We start from the raw sequence: 18234 nt of genomic DNA, 5'->3' as shown, positions 1-18234 counted from the left end.
CATCATCTTTTACATAAGATGCAAAATTATTCAAGAAATCGAAAAAATAATAATGTTAGTTTCTACATTCTTATTACAGCTATGACTGATTCTAACGTGCATTATTATAACAATCTATTAATGTTCCTAATGTACCTAAATAAATAACAAGTGATAACTGCGTCAAAAACAACCGACTTCAAACTTGCACTTGCAACATTTACAAATATAGACAAAAATGCTCATAAAATAAAAACTACTGGGCCTATCCGAATAAAATTTTTATGGGACCAATTCTCACACCATCCCGCATCGAACAAAAAAAGAATCACGTAAATCGGTTCAGAAACCACGGAGTAATCGGTGTACATACATAAAAAAAAAACATACTGGCCGAATTGATAACCTCCTCCTTTTTTTTGAAGTCGGTTAAAAATTACGCGTGCATAAAGTATCTTTCATAAATATAAAAATATATATCCTTAACAATTATACAATACATTGAACATTTGATTTTGATATTTGATTTGATGTGAACAGCAACAGAAGCGGTGACGTCACAAGCGAATCCAAGATGGCGGTGCGTGTATGAATTCGCCGCGAGAACGGTTGACGAGTTGAGCTTACAGCCGGGTGATTTGGTAAGATTAATTATTACTATAGACACTATAAAACAAAATAAAATATAACCTACTAGCTTTCCACCCGCGGCATCGCCCGCGCAGTCAAAGAGAAATACGCATAGTTCCCGTTCCCGAGGGTTTTCCGGGATAAAACCTATCCTATGTCCTTTCAAAATATCTCTTTACCAAATTTCATGCAAATTGGTTCAGTAGTTAAGGCGTGATTAAGTAACAAACAGACAGACAGAGTTACTTTCGCATTTGTAATATTAGTGTAGATGATACACACAGAAAGAGATTTGGGTAAAGATGGCGTCGTGATGAACTTTCGCGGCCAGTGATGATACTTGGATTTTTTAAAAGAGCAATATATTGTGAGCAAAAGTTATTATGGACATAAATCTCGAAACGTATTAGGAACAGAGATATTTGGTTTGGTATTATTCATTTACCTTGAATCTAGATGATTTATTATAAGATTTTTTGAGATTGAAATTGATATTTTTGGTTTTATGGCATTCAAATCCATACTAATATCATAAATGTGAAAGTAACTCTGTCTGTCTCTCTGTTACTCAAACACGACTAGACTACTGAACCAATTTTCATGAAATTTGGTATGGAGATATTTTGATACCCGAGAAAGGACATAGGCTACTTTTTATCCCGGGAAAATGACGCAATCCTGGAAATCCCACGGGACCGGGAACTATGCGGGTTTTTCTATGCGCGGGCGAAGCCGCGGGCAGAAACCTAGTGCTTTATAAATATAAATTTAGAAAAAATTCGATCACTCAGCGGGACTCGAACCCGCATCCTTTCGCGCCATTCCGGGGCGGATGCCTGACCAACTCAGCCACTCGTGACCCGCCAGAGCGATCGAATTTATTCTATTCTTTCAGTTTTACGTGTCTAAGGGACACACCGCACGCATGTTATTTTTAAATACAATACTTACTAAGAAAATCCAATTTTATTGCATTGAGATAATATTACTATGTATGGAGGAGACACCACGAACAAAATCTGTGCGCCATTTTTTTGCTCTAAGTTTTAAAAATTATTATCTAGTTAGGTACTTACCGATGAAAAGTTATGTTAGTCACTTTTCCGTATTATTTGTGCAATATCGTAACACACACGAAGGCATATTTGATGCGTTTCACTTTAAAACAAATAAAAAATGAGCGTGCAGTTACGCCATATGGCGTATGTTGAGCGGAACATAAGTGATGTTGGCGGTGTCGTCTCCATATGTATATCTCAATGTTTTATTCTGTATTTTTTTTAAGGTATTCGAAGCCGAAGCCCCGAGGGGTGACGCAGAGCCCGGATGGAAATGGGGCTCCGCTAGAGGTTAGATAATATTAAATTATTTATTTATTTACTTATTATTTTTTTATTTAATTAATATCGTGTAATAGTGAGCGAATGAACGAAATGTAAGCTTATACAAATTATTTGTAATTTTTCAGTGTTTATTAAAAATAGTGGTTATTTTTTTTGACTCTATTGCTAATTCTTTTCTTTACTTCATTTACTAAGTGATCAAGAAAACAACTATTGATGGGCTATCTAACAACAAAAGAATTTTTCAAATCGTACCAGTTGTTCCCGAGATTAGTGCGTTCAAATAAACAAACTTTTCAGCTTTATAATACTAGTATAGATATACTTATTTCAATATTATATATTTTCAGGTCAAACCGGTTGGTTCCCGGAGTCTTACGTGGAAGATTTGACAACTACTCCCTCTGTGTACACAGAAACATTAGAGCCTGTGGAAACTAAAACACAATTGGAGGGTAGGTGGATATCACTACATAGTATAAAACAAAGTCGCTTTCCCTGTCCCTATGTCCCTTTGTACGCTTAAATCTTTGAAACTACGCAATGGATTTTGATGCGGTTTTTTTTAATAGATAGAATGATTCAAGAGGAAGGTTTATATGTATAATAACATCCATTAAATAGTGGAGGAGTACTGTTATTTTTGAGGTTTCTAATGTGATGTCGTAAATAATTACATTTATTCCGCTTACATTGCAAACGCAGGCTGAACCCTACGAGTTTTATCAAAATAATGTACTAAGTATTATACACATTGAAAAGGTCTACAGAAAAGTCCGCGATGGTATATGTCTATCTCTTATGGATAACCCACAATAACTTTTTTTTGTCATTTACTTTTTACGACAAATAATGGCTAATTTTCGAAGCGATTTTAACCAATACAGCATTAATCCTTAACCAATTAAATACCTTGAATACATTGATCATTTAATATAGATCTATATGGCCCTTTACACCGTATGATTTTATTTTATACCCGTGCGAAGCCGGAGCGGGCCGCTATGTTATTATAAACAACGTTCACAGTTTTTCTGTAGTGTATTTAGTATCAGCATTGCACCCGTGCGAAGCCGGGGCGGGTCGCTAGTTATATTAATAACAAGAACTTTAATAAATTCTACACAAACACATGTTTTTGCGAACACGACCATGTTTTTAAAGCTGTAAAAGTATTTCCTCATCATTGTCATCATTGCTTGACAAACATATTAAATTGTTAAAAAAAATTATGGGCAGCTACGACATCAAATAATTACATATTTTATAACAATTATGTTAGGTATTCATATTAATTATAAATTATAATTATTAAAATTATAATTATATATAAATAATGATAAAAATCATATACATATAGTATATGATTTTTATCATTATCACAAATTTAAACTCACTCCATCTTTCTCCGTGCGTCGGTATTGAAGTATTTATCGTTACAATCACTGCATAAATAACAAAAATGTATGCGTGTACTAGAGTACACACGTAAGAAGTGAAACTTCTTTATGACCTTAAAAATGTCACGAGTATGTCGTAACGCAAAAATGTCACTCCTACGGCGTAACGCAAAAATGTCACGCGGACGGCGTAACGCAAAAATGTTACACTAAATTTTTGTCCAATCCCGATAAAGAAGTTTCACTTCAAAAACTTAGTTGAAATTACAATTTAAGTTTGTGAAAACATTTTATAAATTGTAATTTAGTTATTGCAATAAGTTTTTTTGAACTATTATTCAATAATTTATTCATCAATTCGCTCCTTCATTCGTTCATTTATTCGTTCATTCATTCAAATGTTTTCAGGTATAGCGGAAGTGCCAGAGCCAGAAATAGCAAGCGATTTGGGTGGAGCCATGCCTGCAGTTGGTGAGTTTATTTTTAATTTTAACCGACTTTATATAAAAGATTATTATTGTTTCTTGGACTAATTTTAAATAGTGTAATATTGAATATGATATTTAATAATTTTGTTTCTTCACTGTTTATTCAATCTTTTAAATTATTAGTAACTAGCCTTGAACCTCTATTTATACATCTTTTATTATTAAACTCTCTCTCTCTCTCTCTAGAAGGCGGAGATTTCTACATAGCCGCGTATCCATACGCTTCAACCGAACCCGGGGACTTGACATTCGAGGCCGGAGAGAGAATAGAGGTGATACGGAGAGATGGGGACTGGTGGACCGGCAGGATTGGCGTGCGGTGAGTTAGTGAGTGGGTGAGTGGGTGAGTGGGTGGGTGAGTTAGTGAGTGAGTGGGTGGGGTGAGTTAATGAGTGACTTAAAGAAAGAAAGTTCTCTACAAGTTAGCATCGTGTGAAAAGGTGGAATTCATCCATTGAAAAAGCCAGGATCCTCGACCAGTGTACTCGACTGACCGGCCGCTAAAGCCCCAATGAATGATGTCGGAAAGTTGTATATTTTATGCTCTGTAGCGAAAACATTTCTCTTGCGCGATTCAGTTTTAATGTTGCTACAATTAAATGAGTGAATACAGAAAAAAAATAAAGACATAATTTCAGCAGTTGATGAATGAATGAATGAAAGTCTTTCGTTCATTCGTTCGTTCAATTTTAATGGTTTTCAATGGGTTTTGCTTTGGTTGATTGTGTGAATGAGATTTTTTTTATAAAAATCATAAAATACTGTCAGGTCCGGTATCGTATATCAGGTGAGTGAATGAATGAAATTATTTATTTATTTGGAAATCTTAGGGCCGATTTTTCAATGCTTGGATAAAACTTATCCGTCCAATAAAGTATTACACGATAATATTAAAATGTCAAGTAAACTGTCGAATACGGGCAATTAGAATACGTTTTTAAAATGGTATTTTTATACATTATTCGACGAATAAGTTTTATCCAAGCATTGAAAAATCGGCCCTTACAGAAACAATTATATACATAAATGAATGACATAAACAATGATAACATTTACAATTGTTTCTTCTACGTCTCACAGCGAACATAAATAGAAAAAGTAAAAGAAAAAACTCACTTGTACAATTGATATCTGTTGCAAGGGAGCCAAATACTTAAAACTAATACAGACTTTTGAAATATTAAACTAAGAGAAAAAGCATTAATTATAAATCGTTAATTAAGGTAATTTGGAATGAATGAAAAGAAATCAATTTTTTCCGGCAGTATCAGAGTGACATTACAAAGGTTTATACGTGCATAAATGATTTAGTGACATATCACACTAGCGGATTGCGAGCGGTTTCAAAGCGGAGCGGGTGCGCAACGAATACGTTGCGGTTGCGCAGCGAATTCGTTGCGGACGCGTGGCAGATGCGCAACGTTTACGTCGCAGTCATGTACACTCATTAACAAAATGGAATCCGTGCTGGTTGTTACTTATAACTTGTGATAGTATAATAATTATGAGATCATTATTTTTTACGAGTTTCATAACATGTTAATGTTTAGGGTATTGTTTTATCTATTAAATCTTGGTCGAAATGCAATCAGATAACTTAATTGCTCATTAAGAAAGTTCATTAGTGAAATAAATGTTAAAGCTCCTTAACTAAAACAGGGCTATCTTATTATTAGATAAATAGCAGTGAATAGAAAATTTTATCAAGCAACCAGCAACTCACTATCACTTTGCTCATAATTAGGTTCACAAAATCTCTTTATAACATACGTTGCTATGGGAGAGATTATACTGGTCAGTCGTTACATACTTTTGGAATGTATGGTACATTCTAAAAGTCCTAGTAATTCAATTTTATAGCACCTTTTTTTAACAACTCCAGTTGTTATTACATCTTTAGTTAACTGTTAAGTAAGTGCATTTCCACAGTACGGTTAAAAAATTGAGTGCTACAGAAACGATGGAAATATTGAATGGAAGTTAGGCAAGGCGGAAGGGCTGGCTTTTGTGCGAGAGTATACAAAATGACGCGTCCGCAACGAATTCGCTGCGCAACCGCGGCGTGTTCGTTGCGCGCCCGCAACGTATTCGTTGCGCACCCGCTCCGCTTTGAAACCGCTCGCAATCCGCTAGTGTGATATGGCACTTAATGACTTTAAAAATATTTTTAAAAAAGTATTTTACGCTTTTATCTAATAATGTTTTTTTTTTACTGTCAGTCTGTCAGTTTGAGCATCATTATAAGTGACTGAATGAATTGTAAGAAAAAAACAACTATGTACTTACGATATTTTTTGAATGCATGAAATACATATTAACCCATTGAGCCCCGAACGGCCCGATCGGTCCACGACACAATAGAGTTATTAAAAAAAATTCCAGAACCGGTATATTCCCGTCAAACTACGTAACAAAAGACACAACGACGGGTGATGAACTAATGTCGGCGATACCGGAGGCCCGGGAGCCCGAGCCGGAGCCCCAAGTTGAGGTGCAAGCGGAGCCCCAACCGGAGCCCGAGATGCCGGTGAGTGAATGAGTGAATGAATGTCTATGTCACTTGTAGGATGTTCCTTTCGTTTTGAAATAAGTAGTATAAGAGCATTGAGTTACATGTACTACGTACTAGAGAGGACATCGGTACTACACTATTTTTAACAGGAGTTAGAGTCAATCGTCTCAAACCCAATTGTTTTTGTTACATTGATTGGTTTTAATTGATAAGTTTATTCATATTTTTTTAATAAGATAAAGAGGCAGAATATCTACAAAGTGTGTGACTCACTAGCGGGACCGCTCCGCCATCAGATTTTGTTTGTCCTCTCTAGTAATAATACCTCAATGTATAGGTGATATCATTACTACGTTGTATTTACGTTACTATAGAAAAGGTATCGTGGTAGTACTAATTCCCACCGCAGGATCAGTGCGTTCACAGTTTTTTTGATGAAACCAAAATGTTATTTTTTATAACCAAAATGTTTCTTTCTTCTTTCTTTCTTTCTTTCTTTCTTATGTATATTTATAACTAGCTGCTCCGCGCGGTTTCAGCCGCGCATTCACATATTTAAGTTTGGTATCGATCCAGTAACACCCCCTACTATTTATTTTTTCAATATTTTCAATGTACAGAATTGACCCTTCTACAGATTTATTATGAAATAGATGTGAAAGTGTTTGTTGATGTGTAAGCTTCTTTAATATCGTTGTGATTTGAAAGTCGGTGAAAAACCGGCAGTAAAAAATTCCAATTGAAAAATGAAAAGCCAATTCATAAGATTTAGGGAGAAAGTGAGATAAAATTACAGTATTTCGTATGTTAGTATTAAATTTTACATTCATCTCATTATGTTGAAGTCAAAATTTATGAAGATTTCGCATTTACCACGTATGAATTGCTTGTTAGACTTATTTGTGTTGTTATTTTATACATATTAATTCGAAGAGGCCTTTATTAATGCTCATAAAGAGTTAAGTTTGTTACCCTTACTTCCCTACCATGCTTAAACATATTATAATTGCGAAAGTAACTCTGTCTGTATGTCATTAACTCTTCACGCCGAAACTAATGAACCGATTTGAATGAAATTTACAAAGATAAAATTGACTCAACTAGAACGAGAACTGTGTGGGTATTGCAAATGCGGGCGAAGCCGCGGGCGAAAAGCTTATTTATAAAATAATTAAAATAAACATATTGGTACCTCAGCTGGAGCCCCCGGCGCAGTCTGTGGCGGAGCCCCAACATGAACCCGTGGATATAATGGTTAGTTGTGAACGAATGAATGAATGAATAAAAAAATGTGTGCGTGTACTAGTGTACACACGTAAGAAGTGAAACTTCTTTATGACCATATTTTTCAAAAAATAATTTACTATATGCAACTTTACAGAAATACGTCGAATCACACGTGGTAGGGATAAGAAAAAGATGGCGCGTAACGGAAAAATGTTACACTAAATTTTTTTCCAACCCCGATAAAGAAGTTTCACTTCAATAAAGAATTTTAATTTGAATTTGAATAATTATATAAAATACTAACAGAAGGTATTTTAAAATGTAATTAGGGCGGCATTATTACCATAAACCTCGCTTTTGTGCATTTATATGGTAATAATGCCGCCTGCATTTAAAATTATTGTATTAACAAATTTTTTTTTCGTTAGTGTATTTAGATTTTATGAGCCCTAATGTGCACCTATTGACAATAAATTTCTGGTTTCTTTATATGTTAAGTTCTTTAAAGCACGGGCATTTGAAGATATATTTCTGTATTTTATTAACTGTCTGGGGCCCCAGCTATTCCAACTAACCTTACTAATTTATCTATTTACTTAAAAAAATATAAATAAATATATGCGATTGAGTTTTAAAGCTATTGCATAGCTTCTATCGCGGGCCTTGAGCGCGGGGACCGAATCGAGAAATTCCGTAACGAAAAAACCTCACGCTCCCCACTCCGACGGGCTCGGAGGTGTGGCTTGAAGGCATAGCATGCAATAGCTTTACCGCGGCAGTCCCCGAGTGCCACACGTCTTTTTATTTTTTTGTTTGTTACCTCATAACTTTCGACTGGGTGAATCCGGTATTCATTGAAATTAGATTTTTCTAATTTAACAAATAATATTCCAGAGGGAGGAACAAAAATCCTCCACGCCCATATCATCAGAGGTAGCCAACATAACAGACAGTGTCGTTAGGCCTTCGTCAGCGATGCGACGGGACTCCGGCCGGGACTCCGCTGCCGGCAGACGGGCTAAGGAAGTCGCACAGGCACTTGCTAATTATACGGCCACTAGGTAAGTGTGTACACACATACACATACAATGTCACAACATATTTCACTTCACGAAGCCACACTACACTACGCACTGCAACACTACACAATACTACACAAAGCAATATGATACTATAGTCGAGCCAATTTAATAGGCAACATTTGACGTCTATCAATTTTATCTTCGAAGAGAGGTAACCTGCTTAAAAACATCGATTAAAGTGAATTAATCGATACGGATTTGAAACATTTGACAATCGAATTTATTAATTTATGATGATTTTTATTCATAATTATTCAATGCATTCGATTATAGATGTCAGATTTCGATTTTTAAAGTAACATCTCTGGTATTTAAAAAGAAAAAAGGTTTATTGACACAAAATTGTAGCGACGTCAGTTCTTAAATTCAGAAATTGTTTATTATGTTTAGAATGGTTTATCAGTAAAATGAAATCTTAAAATTACTTGTATCGGTCATTATTATTATAAATATGTAATCGTAATTGAAAAAAGTTAAGCAAATTTGCAGTTCTAACAAAACGAAATATCATGTTATTCTATGTCGTCGTTACTAGGTTACGTTGTTGAATTTTGTTGAACTGTCAAATGTTGCCTATTAAAATGGCTCTACTATAGAATGTATATGTCGCAGGCAAATTGTAGAATTTCGCGCAAAAATTGGTTTGAGACGATTGACGCTCTCGTTTAACAAATAGTGTAGTAGCGATGTCCTCTCTAGTACGTAGTACATAGTAACTCAATGGTTTCCATACGATTTTTAATATTCCGTATAATTTTCAGCGCTGAACAACTGTCCCTAATGAAGGGTCAGCTTTTAATCGTCCGCAAGAAGGCCGATAGTGGGTGGTGGGAGGGGGAGTTGCAGGCAAAGGGTAGAAACCGGCAAAGTGGCTGGTTTCCAGCCAGCTATGTGAAGGTGAGTAAACAGACACACACATATAGACTACAGGCCCATGTTGAAAAATTTATGGGTCATTTGAACCACCAGGTGACCTATATAGAACGATATCCTATCCTATTACTATTATCCTGTTACTACATATTATAAAGGCGAAAGTTTGTAAGTATGGATGTATGGATGTATGGAATATGGATGTTTGTTACTCTTTCACGCAAATACTACGGAACCCATAACAATGAAATTTAGCACACGTATAGAAGGTAACTTGGATTAACACATAGGATAGGTTTTATCCCGGAAATCCCACGGGAACGGGATCTATGCGGGTTTTTCTTTGAAAACGCGGTCGAAGCCGCGGGCGGAAAGCTAGTAAGAGCATAAAATAATAAGATTCAGCACTATACCGTCACTTCTAAGCTGTCCAACTGAGTGCAGATGAGAATTCGAAAGAATAGGTAATTTCAAATGACCCATAAATTTTTCAACATGAGCCTGTAGTCTATTACAAAGCAAAGTCCCATGTCCCCTAGTGGGGTAAGGGGCAGATGCATTATACATCTGTTTCACTGATCGATTTTCTTTAGAGACAAGTAGGTGATCAGCCTTCTGTGTCCTGTCAGACCGAGACAATTTTTTCTTCGTCTCCACCGGGAATCGAACCCAGGACCCCGCGGTTCTACGCTCACGCGTCAACCACTGTACCAAGGAGATGAAAGATCTATCGGAGTGATCGATTTTTATCTATTCTTTATAAATTTATATTTATGAAGCACTAGCGGTCCGCCCCGGCTTTGCCCGTGATAAATATATATGGTTTCTTTTTCATAAGAACCATCCTCGTACTTCAAGGATTATATTAAAAAAGAATTATCGAAATCGGTTCAGCCGTTCACACGTGATGCCGTGACAACGCGAATTGGGTTTCATTTATATATATGTAGATTTGAATGCCATAAAAGAAAAAAACATCAAATTCAACAGATAGTTCTGTGTATTTTGAGAAACAAAAGCACACACACACATAAATTAAGATAAAAGCTTACACTATCACAACACACTGCCTTTTTTTACAAAATATTTCAAAAATGACGTCAAAAAAAAACACAAAAATCCCGATTTAAACCCGTTATTTTTACTCAGGTATTACAATCGTCTGGACGCACTTCAGGTCGGACTACGCCCGTTTCATCCAAAATGGACGCATTGCCAGCGGAAACTGTTATCGATAAGGTAAAATTGATAATATAACATCATGTATTTAAAATTAATAAAATCTATGTAATTTTAGTTTTTAAGCTCTGTACCTAACCCATTAAAAAAAGAATGGAAAGGTTTTGGTCAATATTATGGTTTAAGAAATTCTCTATCATGATAGTTTTAAATTTAAATACTAAATAATAAGTGACTAATTTCACACTTGCATACATGCTATTGATTAAAAAAATATATATTCTATGCTATAAAAATGCAAATACCAAGATATTACCAAACATAATTTATTTATAACATCATTCGTTCACTCAATCTATAATCTTCCTAAATCTTATTTATATTGTATGCTTTTTAACTAACTCGTGTTAACAAAAAAGAGCGTGTGTGCTAAGCACACGTGTCAGAAGTGAAACTTCTCTAGCATGATTCAAAGATACCAAAATCACCTTACTCCATGACGTGACGCTCGACCTTGAAATTTTACTCTCAACGCGCCTAAAGAAGTTTCACTTCAATAAAATATAACTGTCTTACCACAAAAAACTTTAGACAGGGTTTAACTTCGCGCGGATTCTCTCTAATCTGTTTTGTCGTGTTTCACATAGACAACTATTAAAGTGACAGGGGCCTTAGACAAAGTAACAATTAAAAAACGATAACGAAGTTAGAAAAGGAAAAATGTATGGGATTGACATTAGATAGACCACGTGATCTAACGCGGCGTATGTCAATCCCATACATTTTTGCCTTTTCTAACTTCGTTATCGTTTTTTAATTGTTACTTTGTCTAAGGCCCCTGATCCCTGGTTTAAAGTTAAGCGCATCACACACGGTGAAGATAATGTAAAATATACATTATCTTAGAGCATATTTCCGATTATCGCTCGCCATACAAATCCTATGAGCCATAACACACGACGAAGATAATATATATTTTACCTTCAATAAAGATACCAAGCGATAAGCCATCTATAGGCCGGGAGATACTGATACAAAATTTGGGGTCATTTGTAACAGTATGGCGGTTCTACAGGGGTCTACGCAATGACAAAAAGAAAAATGATGGTCAGAACGCTGATACCGGATACCTTAAGATACTGTAATATTTTATATTAGCGAATCTTAACATAAAATATTATAGTATCTTCACGAGACTGTGTTTAAATTGTTTTGTGGTAAGACCGATGCTTATTAACTCATTCGTTCATTCACTAACAGGTGATAGCTCTATACCCGTACACGGCACAAAATGCTGACGAATTAAGTTTTGAGAAGGACGATATTATAGCTGTTACCGACCGCAGTCAAGATCCGGACTGGTGGCAAGGTAATTCATTCATTCATTCGTTCGTTCATTCGGTGAATTATTAACTTGTCATGCAGTCTAGCTAATTTATTCGTGATTTTATTATATTATTAACAACACAGAGATTCATTCGTTCATTAATTTGTAATTATATTATTTTTATCATAATTTAGTTTGTGCAATAAAGTGTTATACATAAATAAATAAAAATTCGTTCTCTCATACTTGACGCTTTACAATTAAATATCATCACCAAATCATCGTTATTTATTTGCCAGACATTCATGTATAAATTTATTTATTCTGTCATTAATTATTCTATTAATTAGTCATCATTCATCTATTAATTCTTTCATTTAATCAGTCATTTATTCATCCTTTAATTCCTTAACACATTCGATCATTCATTCTCACAAACTTCAGTCATTCAATGTATCACTCATTCTTTCGTTCAATTTATATATACTCAATTTTTCGTTTTGTGAATAATGAATTATTCACAAATATCTTAAAACTAAAATAATTTATCATTTTACTAACCTTGCCTTAGCTGCGCTTCTAAAATAACATATTATCATGTATGTAAACCTTGATATTCTCTTAATTATTTGATAATCCATTTTATTTCTTAACTAAAACTTTAATATAATAAATATACATAATGGTGTATTTTGATATTTAGAAAAAAAACATTAATAGCGGATTTTAAATGCGATTTATTTCCGCGCGAAAAAACCGCGTTTAAAATCCGTTAACATCTTTAATTTCCAAATGTCAAACACTCGCGCAAAATCAAACACAAGAAAATACATACTATGAATTTTGATATTTTTGTCATAATAGAATAAATTTCTCTTCTTGAAAAATCGTTCACTCAATCATTCATTCATTCATTAATTCATGTGAAAATGTTTAAAAATAATATATTTTTCTTTACAGGGGAACTACGAGGCATGACGGGTCTGTTTCCAAGCAACTACGTGACGAAATTAGTGAATTAAACCTATTAATATTATATAATTATAATATTTATTTAGTAATCACTTCGCTTTTAGTCATTGTCATGTTAAAAATAATTAATATAGCTTGAATAAAAATATGCTATTTTAGAGAAATTATAGACAACAAAAAATAAATGTTCATTTTATAATGAAAAATAAGCAAAAAATGCGTTTTGCGTAATCAGAAATGTACCTGTTTTTCACCATTAAAATATTATAATAAAGCATTTTGTCTTGTTGATAAAGTTACTGATAGCCTATCTAACACATTTTGATGTTAAAATACGTAACTGACAGATAAGTTAAAAAGAACCTATCCAGAAGTTGGAACTATGTTATTGTATTTGAATAAAAGTATTATAATATTGTATTCTTTCAAATTTCATTCATAATTTATCTTATATGTAGAAGTTTGTGTAGATGTTACTCGAAATAAATGATTAGAAATGAATTTTGTGTGTTTTATTTATATTATCTTTCCGCTCGCAGCTTCGCCCGCGTTTTCAAATAAAAACCCGCCTTGTTCCCGTTCCCGTGGGATTTCCGGGATAAAACCTATTATATGTGTTAATCCAAGTTACCCTCTAAATGTGTGCTAAATTTCGTCTTAATCGGTTCAGTATTTGCGCATTATACACGTATGTGTATAATGCGCAAATACTTAACCGATTAAGACTAATGGATGTATTCCATCCTCACAAACTTTCGCATTTATAATAATAATTAATTACATAGTAGGATAGGATAGGATACCTTCACTCAACTTCTATACTTAATATAATGCTAAAGAGTGTATGTTTGAACACGCTAATCTCAAGAACTGCTTTTTCAATTTCATAAATTATCTCACTATTGAATAAGCACGTGATCGCTGGGTACTAAAGGATGTATGAACGGCAGACGAAGCCGGGGCCAACCGTTAGTTTTAGTATATAAAAAAGCGTGTGTGCCGAGCACACGTGTCAAAAGTAAAACTCTTTGGCAAGATTCAAAATCGTACCCTTACTCCATTACGTGCGGTATTGCCATGACCTTGAAATTTAACTCTCAACGAGCCTAAAGAAGTTTCACTTCAAAGCTGACCAGAAGTATGTTATATTTCATGTTAATGTGTTTACACAAAAGCTATAAATGAAACTAATTTATTTAAACTAGGAAGGTATTGGTCAAAGGAACACAGAACAAGCGCCATCTATCGGAATTTATAAATTCCGAAGTGAATCAAATGCTCATCGTGATAGATATTTTCATGGTAATAAGATGTTACACTCCGATAAAAACTAGCCTCCTGAGTCCTGACTATCTCCAGACACTAAAATCATATCATTAAATCTCTCCAATGCAATGTGAAAGCCAACCAACATTTAAAACACGCTTTTGTATTTGTTATATTAATATGGATATGACATAAAACAAACAAAGACTCCCATATACTTAAAAAAACATTAAAAAAGAGTATACAGGGTGTAATCGTTAAGTGTGCACAAGCGATTATTCCGTAACTATTGCAGATATCAAAAAACTTTAAACTGATATCGAAAGTACTTAACCTAATGAGTAAAATGGCCATAATAAATTTTAAAAAATAAAACGAGAAATATCTAAAAATGTTACATTAAACGCTCCCATACATTTTATTTCCCATACATTTTGTATTCATAGGAGATTTTAGAAGTCATGTCCTCATTGTGCAATACAATGAGGAGCTCTATTTACAGTTTCTAAATGAACTTCCCTTCAAATTTGCGAAGTTATTAAAGCAGAAAACCAAAAAATTAAGAAAAAACTAAAATGTTTCATATCAAATGTACTAGGCTGATTCAAAAGTAATGATAATTGGGTATTTCCTGTGCACATAAAAATATAAAATAAATGTTTTTTGCTTGCTCATTTACTCACTAAGTTATCACAAAAAAATCATATAAACAGGCCACGTCTCCAAGTATTTAGATTAATTTGAATGTGAACCGTGAGTGCCAGAATGTTTCCCGACGAAAAGAAGAAACAACGATGCGACATTTAAAGAGTGAATTTCTAAATTTTTAATAAGATCAGAATATTTTTTTGTCACGATTTGTGACCATGGACGTTACCCAGGTTCACCATGTTAATGCTGAATCCAAGAAACCATCAATGGCTTGGATGCGAGCTTCCAAAGTGACGATGAAGAAATTCACAGTGAAAATTAGTGGGATAGATTAAAGCTGTAGTTTTTTGGGACGCTGAAGGCATAAGTATGGTGGAATATTTTAAGAAGGTAGCCACTATATTGGGCTCTTACTACATAGACCAAATTAAAAGATTGCGGTAGGTTAGTAAAAAAAAGAGACACGGCAAACTGCGGGCTTGAGTGTTGTTTCACCAAGACAACGCACCAGACCATAAAGCGTCAGTTGCAATGGCTGTCATTCAAAAATCGGCATTCCAAATGCTTTAACACCCACCCTGTTTGTTAGATCTAGCTCCTAGTTATTTCTATCTCTTTCCTGGGCACAAGAAACACCTTAGGCAAGAAATTTTATGACGACAGCGAAGTGATGACCGTAGTAGAGGGGTTTTTGTGGATGAAGTCAAAGTTTTTTTTTCTAAGTTTAGGAAAAAAAATATCAAAGTATATTATCTAGTTAGAAGACTATCTAGTGAAATACATAATTACATATTTTAATTGTAATGACCTCGTTTAATATTGATTATCATTACTTTTGGATCAACCCATGTACATGGGATATTCGTTTCTCATACTAAATGTATGGGAGGGTTTCAAGTTAATTTTTTAGATATTTCTCGTTTTATTTTTAAAAAAATTTTATGGCCATTTTACTCATTAGGTTAAGTACTTTCAATATCAGTTTTAAGTTTTTTGATATCTGTAATGGTTACGGAATAATCGCCTGTGCACACTTAACGATTACACCCTGTATATACAATTCTTAAGCACCCGAATATGACCCGAAATTTTGTGGGTCATTTGTAACAGGATGGCGGTTCTACAGGGGTCTTAGTACGCAATGACAAAAAGAAAAATGATGGTCAGAACGCTGATACCGGATACTTAAGATACTTTAATATAAGTGTGTGACGCGCTTTACACTCAAAATTACCAATACATAACTCTCAGGAGATGTAATTTGACAAAATTCGCGTTTCATCAAAGCTTCCCCAAACACACAGCTTAAACATACAGCGCCACCTTTTATCAAACGAGAAAAGTAAGCAATAAACAAAAATATCAAAATAATATATTAAAATATTAGTTTATGTAATGATAAAGTAGCTCTTTTTAATGTATGGTGAATGGTATATGACCCCATGTAAAAATTGGATGAAAGAAATCAGAAAAAAAGATTGATAGAGTAAGCAAATTTATCAGTAAGTCAACAAAATTTCATCATAAAACTCAAATCTCAAACTCAAACATATTTTATTAAATTAACTACACTTCCTTCAGAAGCGCTTTTGAATCGTCAAAACTCAACTCAAATTTAAATCTTATCACCGGTTCAGAAAGCAGTTTCTACATACAAGAGCCGGTTGGAAATTCTGTAATTACTTGCCCTTTTAAAATCATCATTTTGAAATCATGCAATTTTACATCAACCAAGATAGTATACAGTATACACAATGTGCAGGGTTTTACCAGGAGATTGAGTAGGTACCTAGTACAAAAGCGTAGCCACATTTTGGCGAGGCAAATCAATAATTTTGGATCGTAGATTAAAAATTTCAAAACGAAAATAAGTGTAGGTACTTCAGTATCTCAACACTCAATTTATTAGAGTACCGAACGACTTTAATAATCTGTGCTACTGTGGGCAAACTTGAATGATTTTCATAATTATTTTGGCGGCGATATTATTGGGGACCTTCTAATACGAAAACCATCAGTTATACAGTTCGTAACCCTGTGGTTTCGTACAAAATAGAACGTAAAAATAGAATAAAATGTTTAAAACGATCGTTCATTATGTAATTTTATTTTCAGTGATGTGATTGTTGTAGAAGTTAGAAGCACCAAAAAATAAAAACAGCTTACTTTTAACAGATGTATATATTTAATATTAATTTAATGATTAGGTTCACCGAATCCTACCGAGGCAGTTTTATTTATTATTTATGTAGTTTGATATGGTAAAGAAAGATTGATCATTTAAATGTTTAGGTAGGCTGTAGATGTAAAGGGGTTACCAGGATTTTTTTTTATGTCTGATTAATGATGATTGGAAAAGTTGTAACCATGTTGTAACTATGAATTTGCTTGTGACGCGAATGTTTTAGTCAACTCAAAATACATAATAGGCGCCATATTTGTATTTTTTTTTAAGTTGTATATTAATTATAGAACCTATGTATTATTTAAATATGAGTAACTACCTACTGTATTTATTTACTTTTCTAGAATGATCCAGTTTGAGAAGTATGAAATTTGATAATAATTCTTAATGGTGAGCCGTAAGAGGTTTGTTGTGGATTGTACAATTTTTTTCTTGAATATTTTTTTTCTACAAAACCACCGATGATGTCGATTTTTCGTTTTTCCAAAATTAATTATTAACTACCTGCTCACCCTGGCTCCGGCTGTGTGAACTTATTTATTATAAATCTTCCAATATTCTACAGTATTAATTATTATTATGCAAATCCGAGCAGATACAAAACCAACAAAACAAAAAATTATCAAAATCTGTTCAGCCGTTCTCGAGTGGTGTAACTTACACAATTTTTTTTATACGAGGAATAGATTTCTGCGTGAAGGTAATGTAACCGTGTTAACAATTTTACGGTGACATAATCATAGATGGAAGGGAAAACAAATACCTATTTTTTTTTATTAAGTAATTATGTATATCTCGTAGATTCTAAAATGTCAGTCCATATGTCTTGAAGTAAATAAGGTACATAATCAAACATAGATATTGTAGGTTTGATAGGATAAGTAAATTACTAAAACTAGCTTATCGCCCGCGGCTTCGCCCGCTTTGTCTAAAACCTAATAAATTATATACTAAAACCTTCCTCTTGAATCACTCTATCTATTAAAAATAACCGCATCTAAATCCGTTGCGTAGTTTAAAGATTTAAGCATACAAAGGGACATAGGGAAATAGGGACAGAGAAAGCGACTTTGTTTTATACTATGTAGTGAAGAGGAAAATACGTAATAAAACTGCAGCA

The 18234-nt window shown here is 33.9% G+C and overlaps 1 protein-coding gene across 1 annotated transcript in view; it reads left to right on the top strand.

Moving 5' to 3' along the window:
* Positions 1–13502, top strand: part of LOC149895602 (intersectin-1-like) — a 33449-nt gene extending 19947 nt beyond the window's left edge. The window contains exons 17-28 of the mRNA XM_090118718.1: positions 520–620; positions 1895–1958; positions 2303–2407; positions 3761–3823; positions 4027–4159; positions 6223–6367; positions 7550–7606; positions 8474–8640; positions 9423–9558; positions 10684–10773; positions 11974–12082; positions 13001–13502. Of these exons, the coding sequence (XP_089974844.1) occupies positions 520–620; positions 1895–1958; positions 2303–2407; positions 3761–3823; positions 4027–4159; positions 6223–6367; positions 7550–7606; positions 8474–8640; positions 9423–9558; positions 10684–10773; positions 11974–12082; positions 13001–13062 (1232 nt within the window). The 3' untranslated portion in view covers positions 13063–13502. The remainder of the gene's footprint in view (positions 1–519; positions 621–1894; positions 1959–2302; positions 2408–3760; positions 3824–4026; positions 4160–6222; positions 6368–7549; positions 7607–8473; positions 8641–9422; positions 9559–10683; positions 10774–11973; positions 12083–13000) is intronic.
* The last annotated feature ends 4732 nt before the right edge of the window (positions 13503–18234 follow it).

Source organism: Colias eurytheme, chromosome 31 (genome assembly GCF_061535395.1).
Source record: "Colias eurytheme isolate Ceu_HAF_F1 chromosome 31, ilColEury1 Martin Lab GWU primary, whole genome shotgun sequence".
Lineage (NCBI taxonomy): Eukaryota > Metazoa > Arthropoda > Insecta > Lepidoptera > Pieridae > Colias > Colias eurytheme.
The sequence above is the reverse complement of the archived record's forward strand: the minus strand, read 5'-3'. Positions and strand labels throughout refer to the sequence as shown.